Raw genomic sequence first — 15,490 nt, forward strand, 5'->3', positions numbered from 1 at the left:
GGAACATTAAGGAACTTCTAAAGGATCGCAGGCATGAAAGCACAGACCTAGGCCAGAAAGGTATGATGAAATGTTTAAACTGCGGTCATTGCGGCAATGTATTGGTAGGCAATTCATTTGCTCACCCCCAAACAGGCAAAAACATAACCCTGAGACACACGTCTGATTGTAACTCTAGTGTTCTAATATAAGCAATCAAATGTCCATGTGGACTAGTCTACGTTGGACGCACTACAAGGAAGGTGAAGGTTCGGATGACCGAACATAAGAGTATGATACGTACAAAGAATATGAAATCGTGTTTGGCTGTACATTGGCATGAGAGGGGTCACTCGATACCTCAATTGAAATTCACTGTACTAGAAAGATTGGTGGAAAAACCACATGTTGACACAACTAGATTGTTGGCACAAAGAGAAACATACTGGATAAAGTCCCTTAGGACGCTGACACCCTATGGACTCAATGACAAGATTGAGATGATTTGTTTCCTGTAACATTATGCTGTAAAATATATGCTTGGTACCTGTATTTTAATGTTTTTTATATTACATTTAAGTGTTATTGACATTCATGCTCATAAAATCTCACATTTCTTGATACGTGTATTGACTCATACACTTTCTTTGTTATTGTTATTATTAGTTTCATTAGTCTTATTTTGGCTATTGGAATTACGAGCCTAGTCTTATTTCCAATAACTTGGAATGGGACTAGTTTACTCGTATCTTCGCGATTAGTAAATAAACGGGTGCCATTTTGGATGAGGAAGTGTAAGCCGGGAGTCCGTTTTCGATTTCCTTAGCAGTATGACGTCAGACGCCATATACCGGCGTTTTGAACAGGGCTCGACCTAGCGAGAAAGCGACAGAAAGAGAGAACCTCAGAGTAACGCGGAGCGTTTGATTAAATATATAGAGGTAAGATGACGCTACATAAATTAAGCATTACGACACATGGTAACATATACCATCTAAATACTAAGGAGTTCTCTCCTTTAATGTGTTACAGATTAAGGGCACGACTTGATTGAAATAGCGCCACAAAGATTTACAATTGGGGTCTTGGAGACCAAGTAAGTACCGGCTCTATTTGTAATGTAAAAGCGAGTCATGAGGCAATGGATTTAGTGTACTAAGAGCACCGCCTTGTTTTTTAGAAAAAGAATAGCACGGACTTTGACCGTGGTCGACTTTTTTGCTTCATTGATTGAATGAAGGTAAGAGTGCCTAGATACGGCACCGCCAGTATTTTAGAACATGTAATTGACCCGCATGGTTTTTGTTCAGATTAGGTTATTTTTGGAATGTAGTAAGTAGGAGGTGGTGGTAGCACTGGGCTGTTCACCACGTTTTCGGTTTGGTTTATAAGGTGGCAGGTGAACTTTTGTGAGCATGATTTTTAATCACACATTAGATGCATGGATTACACTAGGAGATCTTCTGGTTGCTGTTCGATTACCAAATAATGAAACTGTTGTATTTGTGATTGTAAATATTGTATCTACCGGATATATACATGATAGAACTTTTGTTACTTATAGTGCATTCCCCTGACGAAGGTGCATACCGAAATGCATTGGGATATGTCATCATTTGTTGAATTATGGAGAGTTGTTTGAAGAACTCAGATTGTCGCATTTATTGATGAAAAAGAAGAATAAAGTCAACTTTGAAGAAATGAAATACGATCACCGTTTGATGAGCATTTACTTTCTTGTTTGTTAAGGTTTTCAGTTTGATCAATAAGACTGTGGATACATTAAGTTTGAACTTTTGATGAATTATAAGGCTGTTAAACTTATGATGTTTATGTTGGACTGAATATATGGATGAAAAATAAGAAAAAACAAATCACGTTACTGTGAATGAGTGAACAGTGCTCCCCATAACACAGGTTTCTGTGAATTTTTTTCAATCGAGTAAAAAGGTCAGAGAATGGAGAATCTAAGAAATATAGTAACAAAGTACCAGAAGCTACAGAGTATCCCGAAACCGTTAGCGTCGACGACGCGGAAAAAAGGGAACTGATGTCATCACGCCGGCGTGGGCCTGTTATAGGCGTCGGTGACGTCAGCGGAGTCGCGAGCGATGTCGTGTCTCTATGACGTCCGAGTCCACGTCGGCGCGAGGCTACAAAAAGAATTTCCGAATGTTGCTGACGCAAGGGGATATTCACAAGGTGAGGAATCCACACGGCAGATGTATCTATCAGAAAGTTTAATTTGATCATGCTCACCATGAATGCAGCAAGCTGCTTTCTTTATAAAGAAGATGTGTGTGGTTTGGGCAGTTTAGGATCCGAGTGATACCCAAGACACAGAGGTTTATAATCTTACTGATTAAAGATAAATACATTTTCTTTTCAAAGCACAACATTCCCACATCAATTGAAACACATTCTAGAAAACTTTTATGAGAAAATCACACAGGATGAGGGCAGAGAGGAATAAGAAATCATCTACATAGAATGATCAATGTACACACTTATTGGCGAACAAACGAATGAACATCCAATTGGAGAAGGGCAACAAGAAATGTAGGTTTACCTGCACAGGATAGTTTAAAGATTGCTAGGTGTACACTGTAGAACAAATCAGTCAATACTCAGAAGTAGCGAGAATTGAGATCACCTGCACAGTTCTAGTTCAATTCAGTCACTCTCTAAACCATGAGTGAATATCCAATGGACAGCTACATAAAAACTTGATTTACTAATCCTCAGCATGCTGGCCCCTGCAATCGCTATGAAGGAGAATAGAACCACCGCACATGTTTTCTTTCACTGCCCTTTTTCAAATTACTAAAGAAAAAAAAGTCTGATTCACTGCCAAAAAAGAGTCAACTCTGACGCGTCAAAAAGTTCTCACATTGACAAATTGAATGGATGAGCCGTTTGGTCTCTAACTTAATTCTCCTTTTAGCCTGCACTATACGTTGCCAGAATGCATCAGCAATAAAAAATAATTCAGTATTTAGATTCCTGGTAAATCTAGATATTTAAAGGAGGATGACTACGATGCAACATGTGTCTTGTATCCACACCTGCTTGGTAGACCGAAGGGACTGACGTTTTACTGCAGTATGGAACGTTTTGAACAGAACAATCTGACCTTCAGTAATAATAATGAACTTTAAATTGCACTCCTTGTACCTATAATGTGTTCTATTCTATCAAACACGGTAAAAGGGAAACAGGAAAATTGTTGTGTGGGGATGGAATACACTTCACCTATCTAACTACAGCATCTTTACTGAACATATCTATTCAACTTTTTTCTTGATGTTGTATAATTTGATCTAACATTTTAAACTTTCATATCAAATAATATACATACTGAGAAGTTTAAATGATATATTTGGATATATATATAGATATATTTGATTATATATATATATATATATATATATATATATATATATATATATATATAAAATCAAATATATCATTTAAACTTATATATATATATATATATATTAATCATAAAAATGGATTAGGTGAGTTGTTCCAGCTAAGGCCTTTGTAATGAATATACAACAGGAGCACAACATCTAAAAGGATAGTTACTTGTAAATTTAGCTTTCTAGTCCAGCGAATCTTCACTGAATTTATGAACACTGACTAGTTCTGCCTATGTGCAGGATTTCTCTAAAACGTAACAAAAGAAAATCACTTCATACATGCTAAAATAACAATTGATGGTCCATAGTGGCATTCCCTAACTATCCTTTCCCTGGTGCTGCATTTGATTCTACAGACTATGCGGTGCTGTGTAAGCCCTCTTTCGCTTTTTGGGATATCGTTTTCACTGCTTTTTTCCTACTTTTTCCCTATAAACAAATGTGCTTTGGTGCACTTCCTGTATTCCTCATATACCAGGCTTATCTTGCAATACACATTAACTTCAGTGGCGTCAGCAAGCTCTTTCAAAACTGTTTATCTCTTGTGCGATTCCCTGAGATTTACAAGGCAACCTGCCATCTGTAAAGTACTCAGTCACCAAGGAGGAACCCTTCCCATTGCAATGAAGTACACTGCCTGAGACATAACTACAGCCCCCTCCAAAGAGAAGTCTCACATCCTGTGAGGCATACTACCTCCATTGAGGCACCATATCCCCATGAAAGGTGCCCTACCTCCTGTGTGGTATGCACCGGCTGCAGGCCTTGTACCGCCAGCTGCTGTACCGGGCTGGATTTAGGAACCTGAGTTGTGGACTGCACAACCGACCTCTGAGAAAGCAAACAAGACAACATGACTTATGAGAACAAAGACATTACACACATAAAACAGTTCAATGAGGACAAATAGAGATGGAATACAGTGCACGCAGATTCCCCATCAAAGTCAAAGGAAGAGTGGAAGGTGGGTGACCCTGACAGGAAGTGCTGTGGACAAAGTGGGTGTGCAGTGACTGGAGAAGCTCCTCAGGTAGAAGGGCTTTACTGGGAATACCTAAACTCTGATTGATGAAGCTACGCAAAGAGGCTGAGGCATAGCTGCCATAAAGCAGCACCTGCAGTGGCACTATGACACAGCTGCTTAAGGAGACCCACTGAACCACAATTATTCAAGTCATTTATTGCCCAGGAAAATCACAGTCGTGATTGGTGGAATCCTTGAATTAATTTCAACCACTGGTAATCAATCTCAGCCGCATTCCAACCCCTTGTTTTCCCTCACTGTGCCACTACAGAGAAGAACCAACCACATGCAATCAGCCTTGGTTTGCCACGAATTGTGCCATTGACTCTGAATAGAGGCACAAGCAAACCCAGGCCAGTGTTGGCCTTTCAAGACCTAAGTGAGGTGCAACTTTAATCACAAGCCTTGTACTACCTAATAAGGCGCAGGGAAGTCCATTTACCTTGCTTGCCTTAAGGTCAATGCACAAGCAAACCCAGGCCAGTGTTGGCCTTTCAAGACCTAAGTGAGGTGCAACTTTAATCACAAGCCTTGTACTACCTAATAAGGGGCAGGGAAGTCCATTTACCTTGCTTGCCTTAAGGTCAATGCAGCATAGCTACCCAGCCGTACAAGTGGTAGGGAGGAAGTCTGCAATGGAGATCTGCATCCTGGTTGGAGAACCTAGTTGGAGAGGGAAGATCTGCTGGGAATAACTGAGTGGTCATTTGGGAAGACCTACTCAGAAAGACAGAATGTCATAAGAGAAAGCGTGTAATCTGAAGGAGAGTCTCAGAATTGGAGCATCTTCAGAAATTCCTCAAAGATGGTGGTCTCTAGAGGATGCTGGCACTCTGACTGGAGCATCTGCTCAGTTTGAGGTGGTCTGTTGGGTAATTCTGTGCGGTGGTTAAGAGGGAAGTCAATAGGGGCACATTTGCTTTGTGGATGAAGGAGCAGAAAGTGAAGGATTGTTTCAGAAAATGAATTGTTGAATTAAACTACTATGTGCTGACTGGATGAGTCAGCATAGGAGTAAAACTTACAGGGAAAGTCTGCACTCTGAATAGATGAGCTGGGTATACAGATGGAATTATACAATGCATAACTGTACTCCAGTACAATAATGTCATCTGCTGAGAGTTGCTGGTGCCATGATTAAAGGGTTGCCTTGGAGACAAAAAAGGTCTGCACAAAACACGTGTTTTGATTGGTTAGGTGGGGGCCGGGCAAAGTACTGTCTTCAGAGTGCCCATATTGTGATTGGGGGCTCAATTCAAAGAAGGTTCTGCAATAGCACTTGGTTGGGGATCATCAGGTGACACAAAGCCTGGTCAACAAAGTTTCCATACCTCCTGTGTCACAAGTACTGGCTGCACTCCATGCACCTGCAGCTGCTCCAGGGATCCTGGTTTGGCGGCTGAGATGTGGCTTTGCACCGTAGATCTCTAAAACAAAAAAAGGAGATTGTCAGAGTTGCAGGGCATCAGATCCTCTGTAGATCACCTTCTTTTTTTTATATACATTTTTATTTTCATCAGATAGGGCATATTCATACAATTGACATAAGCAACCAAATTAATATGAATAAACAAATATATTAATACATAGGCAAGAGAATAATAAGAAATAGAAGAGAAGAAACAAATAGGAAAAAATCTCACAGTAGCATAGCATATGTGGGGAAGATATTTTAGGGGGACTACTTCTTATTTCATCTTTAGCCAAGAACTAGCTACCATAAGCCATCCAGGGCCAATGGCCCTCAGAGTGCCTCTAATTTAGCTAACGATATGATGCCCCTTGCCTTTGCCAGAGCTGCCTCTTAGCCTCTAAAAATCGCCCACCAATCCTCTGCCACCGGTGGTGTAGTAGAGACCCATGCCCTGGCAATAGCCAGCCTAGCTGCAGCCATCAAAATCGTAAAGAGACGCACTACTGCCGGATTACCATCTTTATATCCCAACATAATTTCAAGATCCGTAAGTGGGTGATCCAATCCTATTTTAAAATTAAGTATTTGCTCGATTTTCCTCAAGTACCTATTCAATTCTGGACATTCCATAAACATATGTTTTAAGTTAGCCACGTACAGTCCTAAATTTTGGGTATTTTATCTTATCCCCCGTCTTATTTCCTTGGGCCAATTTAGCTATTCTAGCCGCAGAGTAATACATCATGCAGGTAATACGTGTTTGCTGGAGTTGTAGGCTAACAGAATGGACCGAGTCCTTAACATAGCCTAATACTTGTTCAACCATTCTAGTTGAGACCATTGTCCCCAAAGTTTGAGTCCAACGTTCCGCTAAGTTCTCACTGCCCAATGGTCTAAAACTATGTAGTAGAGCATACATTGAGCCAATGAGAGATTTCGACTTCTCACTATAGATACAATCCCAAACTGTTGAATGTCTTATTTCTTTTATGGCAAAACACACAAGATGATGGACAGAATGTTGCGCAATGGCAATACATTCACCCCCAGTCATAGATCTGGGTTGAATCCATCGTTATTTTGCTCACCAAGCCAACCCAGTTCAGACATGGCCATATGCAAATCAGTTTTGACCCTGTGTCTCATGGGAACAGTCCAGACCGAACTGCCAAGCCATGTCTTTCCTGGACCGGAATCAAGCATCCTAGGACCAGTTTCTGGCTATCAGCCTTCATCAGCCAGGATAGCTTGACTCCAGTGGCATAGTGAGCACGGGACCCACGTCTGGGCATACCCTTCCCACATAGGGTGAACAGAAAAACACACAAGATGATGGACGGAATGTTGCGCAATGGCAAAACATTCACCCTCAGTCATAGATCTGGGTTGAATCCATCGTTATTTTGCTCACCAAGCCAACCCAGTTCAGACATGGCCATATGCAAATCAGTTTTGACCCTGTGCCTCATGGGAACAGTCCAGAACGAACTGCCAAGCCATGTCTTTCCTGGACCGGAATCAAGCATCCTAGGACCGATTTCTGGCTATCAGGCTTCATCAGCCAGGATAGCTTGACTCCAGTGGCGTAGTGAGCAGGGGTCCCACGTCTGGGCATACCCTTCCCACATAGGGTGAACAGCAAAACACACAAGATGATGGACGGAATGTTGCGCAATGGCAAAACATTCACCCCAGTCATAGATCTGGGTTGAATCCATCGTTATTTTGCTCACCAAGCCAAACCAGTTCAGACATGGCCATATGCAAATCAGTTTTGACCCTGTGCCTCATGGGAACAGTCCAGACCGAAGTGCCAAGCCATGTCTTTCCTGGACCGGAATCAGGCATCCTAGGACCGGTATCTGGCTATCAGCCTTCATCAGCCAGGATAGCTTGACTCCAGTGGCATAGTGAGCACGGGACCCACGTCTGGGCATACCCTTCCCACATAGGGTGAACAGCAAAACACACAAGATGATGGACGGAATGTTGCGCAATGGCAAAACATTCACCCCCAGTCATAGATCTGGGTTGAATCCATCGTTATTTTGCTCACCAAGCCAACCCAGTTCTGGGGTGGCAGAGTGGGCTAAAGAACGGTGATGGATTAAACCCAGATCTGTTGACTGGGTGTGAGAGTTTGATTGGTTCAGATGCTCCGTCCATCACCACCCCCTTTTGTACCGCTTTGTTCGCCATAAGTTGGCAGGGTATGCTCAGACGTGAGTCCCTTGCTCACTTTGCCACTGGATTCAAACAAGCCTGGCTGAAGACAGCTGAAATGCCAGAAACCGGTCCTAGGAAGCTTTTTTCCGGTCCAGTGAAGGCATGGCTTGGCAGTTCGGGCTGGACTGTTCCCATGAGGCACAGGGTCAGACTGATTTGTATATGGCCATGTCTGAACTGGGGTGGCAGAGTGGGCTAAAGAACGGTGATGGATTAAACCCAGATCTGTTGACTCGGTGTGAGAGTTTGATTGGTTCAGATGCTCCGTCCATCACCACCCCCTTTTGTACCGCTAATTTCTTTTATGGCCACATTAGAAGCAGGATAATCCTTAATCTGTAAGTATTTTTAAAAAAAATGGTCTGGAAGTTTACAGGCCAGTCTTAAATTTTCAAATGATTTGATACCTCTATCATTATATAAATTGCCCAAGCAGTTTACTCCATAGTTCGCCAAATTTTACCCGCTTGATCCTGAAATACCTCAGGAAAAGTGGGATTCTCCCACAATGGGTAGTTTTTATGGAATATCGGTAGATTGCACCTAGTAGCCATTGCTTGGCAAATATAAACAATGTCCTTTACGGTCTTACATTCTATCCTTTTAAAATAGTTTGGATCTCTAATTCCATATAAAAATGTATCCCTCTGGTTTCCAAGCATAAACATGGATACAAAATCAGTCTGATCTAGGCCGAGCAAGCTACGGAAATGACCCGTAAAACGGCCCAGAAATAGATTTTGAAATCTGGGAGACCAAGCCCAACTTGATCATATGTAGCTTTGAGCAACTCAATCGCCCTCCTCAGTTTTGTATATCCCCAAATAAAGCTACTAAAAACCCCCTCTAATTTTTTAAGAATGTGTTGGCGACTTTCAAAGGAATAGAACAAAACAAAAATAGAAATGTAGGCAATATTTTCATTTTGATCAGGTTACATCTACCTACCAGACCTATAGGGAGCCTATGCCAAATTTTTAACAATTTAATAGTTTCTTTTAGCAAGGGTGCATAATTTAAATCGATAATCTGATTAATCTTACCCGTTATCGTTACTCCCAAGTAAGTTACAGTGACACAAGATCCAATAATGGAGTTCTAAATCCCAACAGTGGTAAGTACCTGAGTTTTGTCAGCATTCAATTTGTAACCTGCAACTTTGCCAAATTTGTCTGCTTCTACCTTAATACTCATTACTGGATTGATTGCATAGACTGCAATATCGTCTGCATGAGCTGTGATCTTTAGTTTAGTATTGTCAGCTTTTAGAGGTTTAATTTGTGTGCACTTTTGTAGTGTGCCCAGGAATGGCTCCATATAAAGGGCGAATAATAACAGGGACAGGGGACATCCCTGCCTTGTCCTGCACAAAATCTGAAATGGAGGTGAACACATTCCCCCATACCACAACTTGGCCTGTGGATTACAATATATAGCCTGTACTCAGGACCGAAATTGAGGTCCAAAACCAATTTTGGCCAGTACGGCCCATAAGAAGTCCGACCTGACTCGGTCAAAGTCCTTTTCGGCGTCTAATAATATCATACCGAAGTCGATCCCCTTCTTATCTGCGTAATCGAATGCCCCAATGGCCATATTGAAGTGAGCAGTGGTGTCCCTCCCCATAATGAACCAGTGTTGCCTTCCAGAAACTAGTCATGGCATAAGTGGAGCTAGGTGAGTTGCCAAGATCTTTGAAAAGACCTTTGCGTTAGTATTGATAAGTGAGATAGGCCGATATGACCCGCATTCTGTTGGAGATTTGCCCTTTTTTAAGAAAAATACTATTTGTGTTGTATTCCACGACTCCGGTACCTGCCCGCTTACTGCCACCGACTGTATCACTCTACACATAGGCAGTAATAGTACTCTTAAAAGATTTATAAAATTCTAATGGCAGCGAGTAAACTCCAGCTGCCTTCCAAGTTGGTAAAGTTGACAAAGCCAGTTCCACTTCTTCTATAGACACTATGTCTTCTAATTTAGCTGCTTCCTCTTCATCAGCTTTTGGTATGCCGCTATCTTCTATATAACCTAGTATATCTTTCTGGTTCGGGTCCCATGTAAGGGAGTAAAGTTTCTGATAAAATAAGAGAAATTGCTCCAAAATAGCCGAGGGTTCAGTACGCATATGTCCATCTAAGCCCCTTATAGCACTGATCTTAGTTTTTGCTTTTGCCTCTGCAGACTGATAGGCCAGTACCTGCCCAATATGTTCCCCATATTCGTATCTTTCTAGTCGATGTTTAGTAAAGCTAGCTACCATTTTTTCCCGAAGAGTCTTCTTCACCAATACTCTTGCGTCTATTAATGATAGAAGCAGAATATCCCGAGGAGCCTGATCTTTATTTACTGCCTCTGTATGCTGCACCTCAAGATTACGTGAAGTGCTTAATAGAGACTCTGTTTCGTTTCTGCATTTCTTATTCCAATCATAAATATATTTTTGGGTAATACCACGAATGAACGCTTTCATTGTATCCCATACAATCGTCGGTGAGGCTGTTCCTGTATTAACTCTGAAGAACTCTTCCAGTTCCCTGGCCGTATTATCTAAGTAGTTGCTATCTGTCAACAGATATCTTGGAAAATGAAAATGGTCTAGTCTCCCTCTTTACTACATCGACCCGGAATACTAGCATAATAGGAATATGGTCTGATGTTACGTGGGGGCATATTTCTTTATCCGATGTTCTAATTAAACCATCTGATACCCAAACCATATCAATTCTTGAGTAAGATTTATGGGGGACCAAAAAATATATATAGCCCGGTGTTAAATATTTGTTTCTCCATTGATCTTTAACAGACTGTAGCCTTGCCATTTGGAATATCGCGGCACGTGTCTTGCGCATTCTTTGGGCCCGGCCTTTACCAGAAGAGTCTAAGCCATAGTCCATAACGCAATTGAAATCCCCCATTATCAGTTTTTCCCCCTCCCAATTCAGCAATTCTAAAATGAGATGTTCAAAAATTGCAGGATCTTCCACATTAGGGCCATACACTGCACACACCACAAATGTTTTACCTCCTATCTCCAGCTGAGCGAGTGCCCAACGGCCACGTTGGTCTGATTGGCTTTTTAGCACTCTACCATTAAACCTCTTATCTTTTAGAATAGCTACTCCTTTTAAAGATATTGATTGAGTGGTACATGTAATAATCTCATACCCCAATTGTTTTAGCAAGTTACGGTCTTTGTAAGCAAAATGTGTTTCTGTTATAGCTACTAAATGAGGTTGGTACATTCTCAGCTCCTCCCGGACTAACTTACGTTTATTAGTACTATTGAGACCAGCCACATTCCAGACCATGCATTTATTCTGATCCATGATAAGTTTTCCTAACCTTTGGCCGTACCCCCTTTAGTACCTCCATAGCCATTACTCCGTTTATATTTACTCTCTTGCATTTCAAATAAGAGAGAATTGGAAAAGTAGAACCAAAAAGAAAAGAAAGAGCTAATAACCTACGGTGCCCTAATGATGACATTTTTTGCCCTCCTTTCCCCTCCCTCCCTCCACAACCAACCCCACCCCCCAATGAAAGAGGATTCCCCCCGTTACCCAGCTGCCGCTAGCTAGGCAGCCCCTACAGAGCTTCAACCATAATGCTCTCCCCGACACCCTCATCGTGTAATCAAATATGTTTCCCTCCCCCTGAAATAGTGCCTTAGTTAGCCGAAGTTGACTACACAGATATAACTTGTCCATCGCTTTGCCAGATACATACATTAGTCCCGGATGCCCCCCTCTGGCCCTATTACAGAAATACCCAGGCACCAGCTAAGCATAAACTAAACATAAGCTGAATAAGATTTAATTTTTTATTTGAGGCCATACTAAGAAGCTTCCGAGGCCAATGATTTACGACCCCCATTCTACTTTTGTGATTCAGCCTCCGTTTTCCACTTAGCCATTGCCTGCTCGATTTCCTTTTCTCCTGCAAAAAAATAGGTATGGCCATTCTTAAGAACTTTTAAGCATGCATGTTTTTGTAAAAAAACCTGCGCACCCAAAGCCTTTATCGAATCTATATATTAGCGTAGCTTCCAATGTCTGTCCATCGTAGCCTTACTTAAGTCAGATCTAACAAAGAAGCGTATAGTTCCTACTTTTACCGGAGAGTTAGGTTTGGCTTTCAATGCGACTGCCTGTCTCAACAGAAAATTACCAAAATAAATCATAAATGGTCGTGTGTATTGCCCGCCCTTGCCCCTCTGGGTAGTTGGTAGTCTATGGACGCTCTGCAGCTGAGAATCCCAGTCCCAATCAGCGAGCATGGGAAAGGCCTTCTGAAGTAGCTGAACCATATAGAACCTCGGGTCTGCCCCCTCTGAGCCTTCAGGGATGCCGAAAAGTTTTAAGTTTTGTCGGCGCTGACGGTTTTCCATGTCCTCCAGTTTGATCTGCATCGCTAAAATCTGATCGTCATGTTTCTTTCTGAGACTGTCTATGCGGGTTGATAGCTCCTCCGTGTCTACGACCATCTGTTGTAATTCTGAAATATCCTGGGTTAGACTCCCCAACTGATTCGCCATCTCCTGCAAGGACTGCTGAACTCTACTGTTATTTTCATGGGCCTGCGTATAGTGATATTGAGCTTCTTGTCTTTGCTCTTTTAGCGACTGCAGTATCAAACACAATGATGGTGTCATAGCTTCTTGATTACCAGCTGTTCCTGCACTGTCCGTTGTTACAGCCATCTCCTGAGCGCCTATAGTAGCGCCTGTAATACCTTGAATTCCATCCATAGTATAGGATGCTCCTGGACCTGGGTGAATATAACTTGCTACGCCTGAAGGCAACCTCGTTAGACTATCAACCACCGAGGTTACTAATTGGGATTTTGCTGATATGTCCTCGCTGGGAGTGCTTCCTGTATTTAGCGATGCCACACTCTTGATGCCTCCCTTTGCCTGCATCCATTTACGCAAAGGGCTATTGTCAGGAATTACCTTTTCAAGTGGTGTAGTCACATTCTGTCCAACATTCTGTCCAACAGGTGATTTCTTTTTGCTTTTACTGCTCTTGTTTTTCTTTTTTGCCTTTCCCTTTTTATCCACAGATGATTTTGCAATATCAATTGATGCAGTTGAGAGTTCTGTGATACAAAAAGGGATGGCTGATGAGGGTTATGAACCCAAAACCGGTCCCAGGATGCTTGTTTCCGGTCCAGGGAAGACATTGCTTGGCAGTTCGGGCTGGACTGTTCCCATGAGGCACAGGGTCAGACTGATTTGCATATGGCCATGTCTGAACTGGGGTGGCGGAGTGAGCTAAAGAATGGTGATGGATTAAACCCAGATCTGTTGACTTGGGGTGAGTGTTTGATTTGCTCAAACGCTCCGTCCATCATCCCCTTTTGTATCGCATTGAGAGTTCCGTAGCGTCTTCAATATCATCAATTGAGTCCGCCTTCAAGTCCTCCTCATCGCTCTCCTCAACGGTAGTATCCACGGTAATTGTATCTATAGCACTGCAGACTATTGCCCCCAATTCTGCCCATCTTTTCAATTGGGCAGTTCCATCATACGCAATGTGACTCGCCAGAGCGCATCCATCCCCTGCACCCACATCAGTATCAGGTGAATTCCACAGCCATCAGCAGCCGATGGAGGCAGAGGCAGAGCTATATTATCGTTAGCAGTAACACCAGTAGATTCTAACGGCTCCGAGACAGTAACAGTAGCGGTTGTAGTGGCAGTTACAATTGTAGCAGTATTTAAGGGAACATTTAAAGCAATATCCGCAACGTTAAGCGTGGTAACAATATTACCTTCTTGGATGGCTCCGGGTCCAGTGACCGCTGACTGAGCCTCGAGTTGGCTGACGGGCGCTCTAATCCTCTCTGAGTTGCCTGCAGGTGATGGTTTCCCAGCGCCATCCAATACGTTCATCGGTATATTCACCTCTCCTGTTCCTACTCCGCACCGACATTCCTTCCGGCGCGAGTACTCCTCGGAGCCGTTTTTGGTGCCATCCTCTTGACCAGAAATGAGGGGAAAACCGACGGTAGATAAGACGATGATATAGCTGCCACCCCCGCCACTGGAGCAATAGCAAAAACCAGGCCTGGTCAGACGACCGCAGGCGGCTTCCTAGTTTCCAGTAAACCAGCCGAGACGCTGAAATCAAGCGACCGAGTCTGTTCGCGAAGGACTGCCACATCCGCTTTCTTTCAGTGTCTCCGGTTGAGAGGATAACCACAGTTGTCAATTATTTCAATTCTTTTCAGTTCTTTTCAGTTTTCAGTTCCTTTCCAAGCCGTTGCGTTATGCAGAGAATGCAGGGAAGAAAACACGTTGTGAGATCGTCTCAATCGGGTGTCGGGTGGGAGCTCATTCGGCTGAACTCTGTGGCGGTGTCAACCCGCCATCTTGCTCCTCAGTTGATCACCTTCTAACAGCAACAATGTGGCTGGGAATCAAGTGCCTACAATCTAATTTCTTACATTTTACACAAAGTCTGCTTTACATCCCTATGCCTGGCTCATCAGCCAACCATCAAACAGTGATGCTACCACTGTTAACCAATATTCCCACATTGAGAGCATTCCCTATAAGTGTACCCTTTAATACAACAGCTTTTCTACCACTACATGTCATATATGTTTATTCATTGTTATCTAAACGACTCAGGTAAGCATACTAATTAATTGGGAGAAAATTCACAATGCAAAGCAAATGTAGACCCATTGCCGAAAAGCCTAGTGAATATACAGTACTCTGCTGAGCACCCAGCACGGAGAGTAGGATAGATTAGGAATGCCTGGTCGCACAGAGAAAGTCTATGTTCACTGGTTCTAGAGGCAGTCGGGCCATCAGGCATCATGTAATTATAGATTAGCAATAAATTGTATGATGAAGTGTAATCAATATCTCCAAAAATGCTCATTACACAAGTTCAGAAAAGCAAGCATATGCCATTCAAATGTCTAATAAATCTGAAATTAAATTCTGCTGTCAGTGACCACCTAGCACCTATTCTGCGTTGTTAGTCATGAAAGCACCAGATGTCCAAAGCCTGCTTTTTACTGCATTTCTCTCTCCATCTGGACATTTTCTTTGAATTCATAAACAGGAAAATGTCTAGGCCTTTGCACAAGATCCCGGAACACATTTTTTAAAATGTTAACATTTCATTTACATTTGGCTGACAGAGGAACAAAAAAACAGGTAGGAAATTGTGGCATAGGAATACATTTTGCAGGGCGAGAGGCATTTTGTAGCTGTCCTAGTGCGTTCTGCTGTGTCATTTAGCAGATTATTGTTAGGTAAAAAAGTTCACAAGGCTCACACCTTTTTTCTATTCACCTAGTTTTTTAGTGAGAGAGAAAGAATGTTGATGTATTTAAGTTAGATACCCACAAAAGAGAAACAGAATAATACACAGGTAACTTTTCCTCCCTATCATGTGAACAGTA

General features: G+C 42.4%; 1 protein-coding gene across 7 annotated transcripts in view; it reads right to left on the reverse strand.

Annotated features, from left to right (window-relative positions):
• Positions 1-15,490, reverse strand: part of RFX1 (regulatory factor X1) — a 529,043-nt gene that overhangs the window by 383,974 nt on the left and 129,579 nt on the right. For 4 of the 7 annotated variants that reach the window (XM_078685651.1, XM_078685646.1, XM_078685636.1 and 1 more), the window contains exons 5-6: positions 5,757-5,852; positions 4,137-4,232 (exon numbers count right to left, since the gene is read on the reverse strand). In XM_078685651.1, the coding sequence (XP_078541777.1) occupies positions 4,137-4,232; positions 5,757-5,852 (192 nt within the window). The remainder of the gene's footprint in view (positions 1-4,136; positions 4,233-5,756; positions 5,853-15,490) is intronic. The other 3 variants (XM_078685660.1, XM_078685656.1, XM_078685642.1) reach the window with 1 other exon arrangement.

This window comes from Lissotriton helveticus, chromosome 1_1 (genome assembly GCF_964261635.1).
Source record: "Lissotriton helveticus chromosome 1_1, aLisHel1.1, whole genome shotgun sequence".
Lineage (NCBI taxonomy): Eukaryota > Metazoa > Chordata > Amphibia > Caudata > Salamandridae > Lissotriton > Lissotriton helveticus.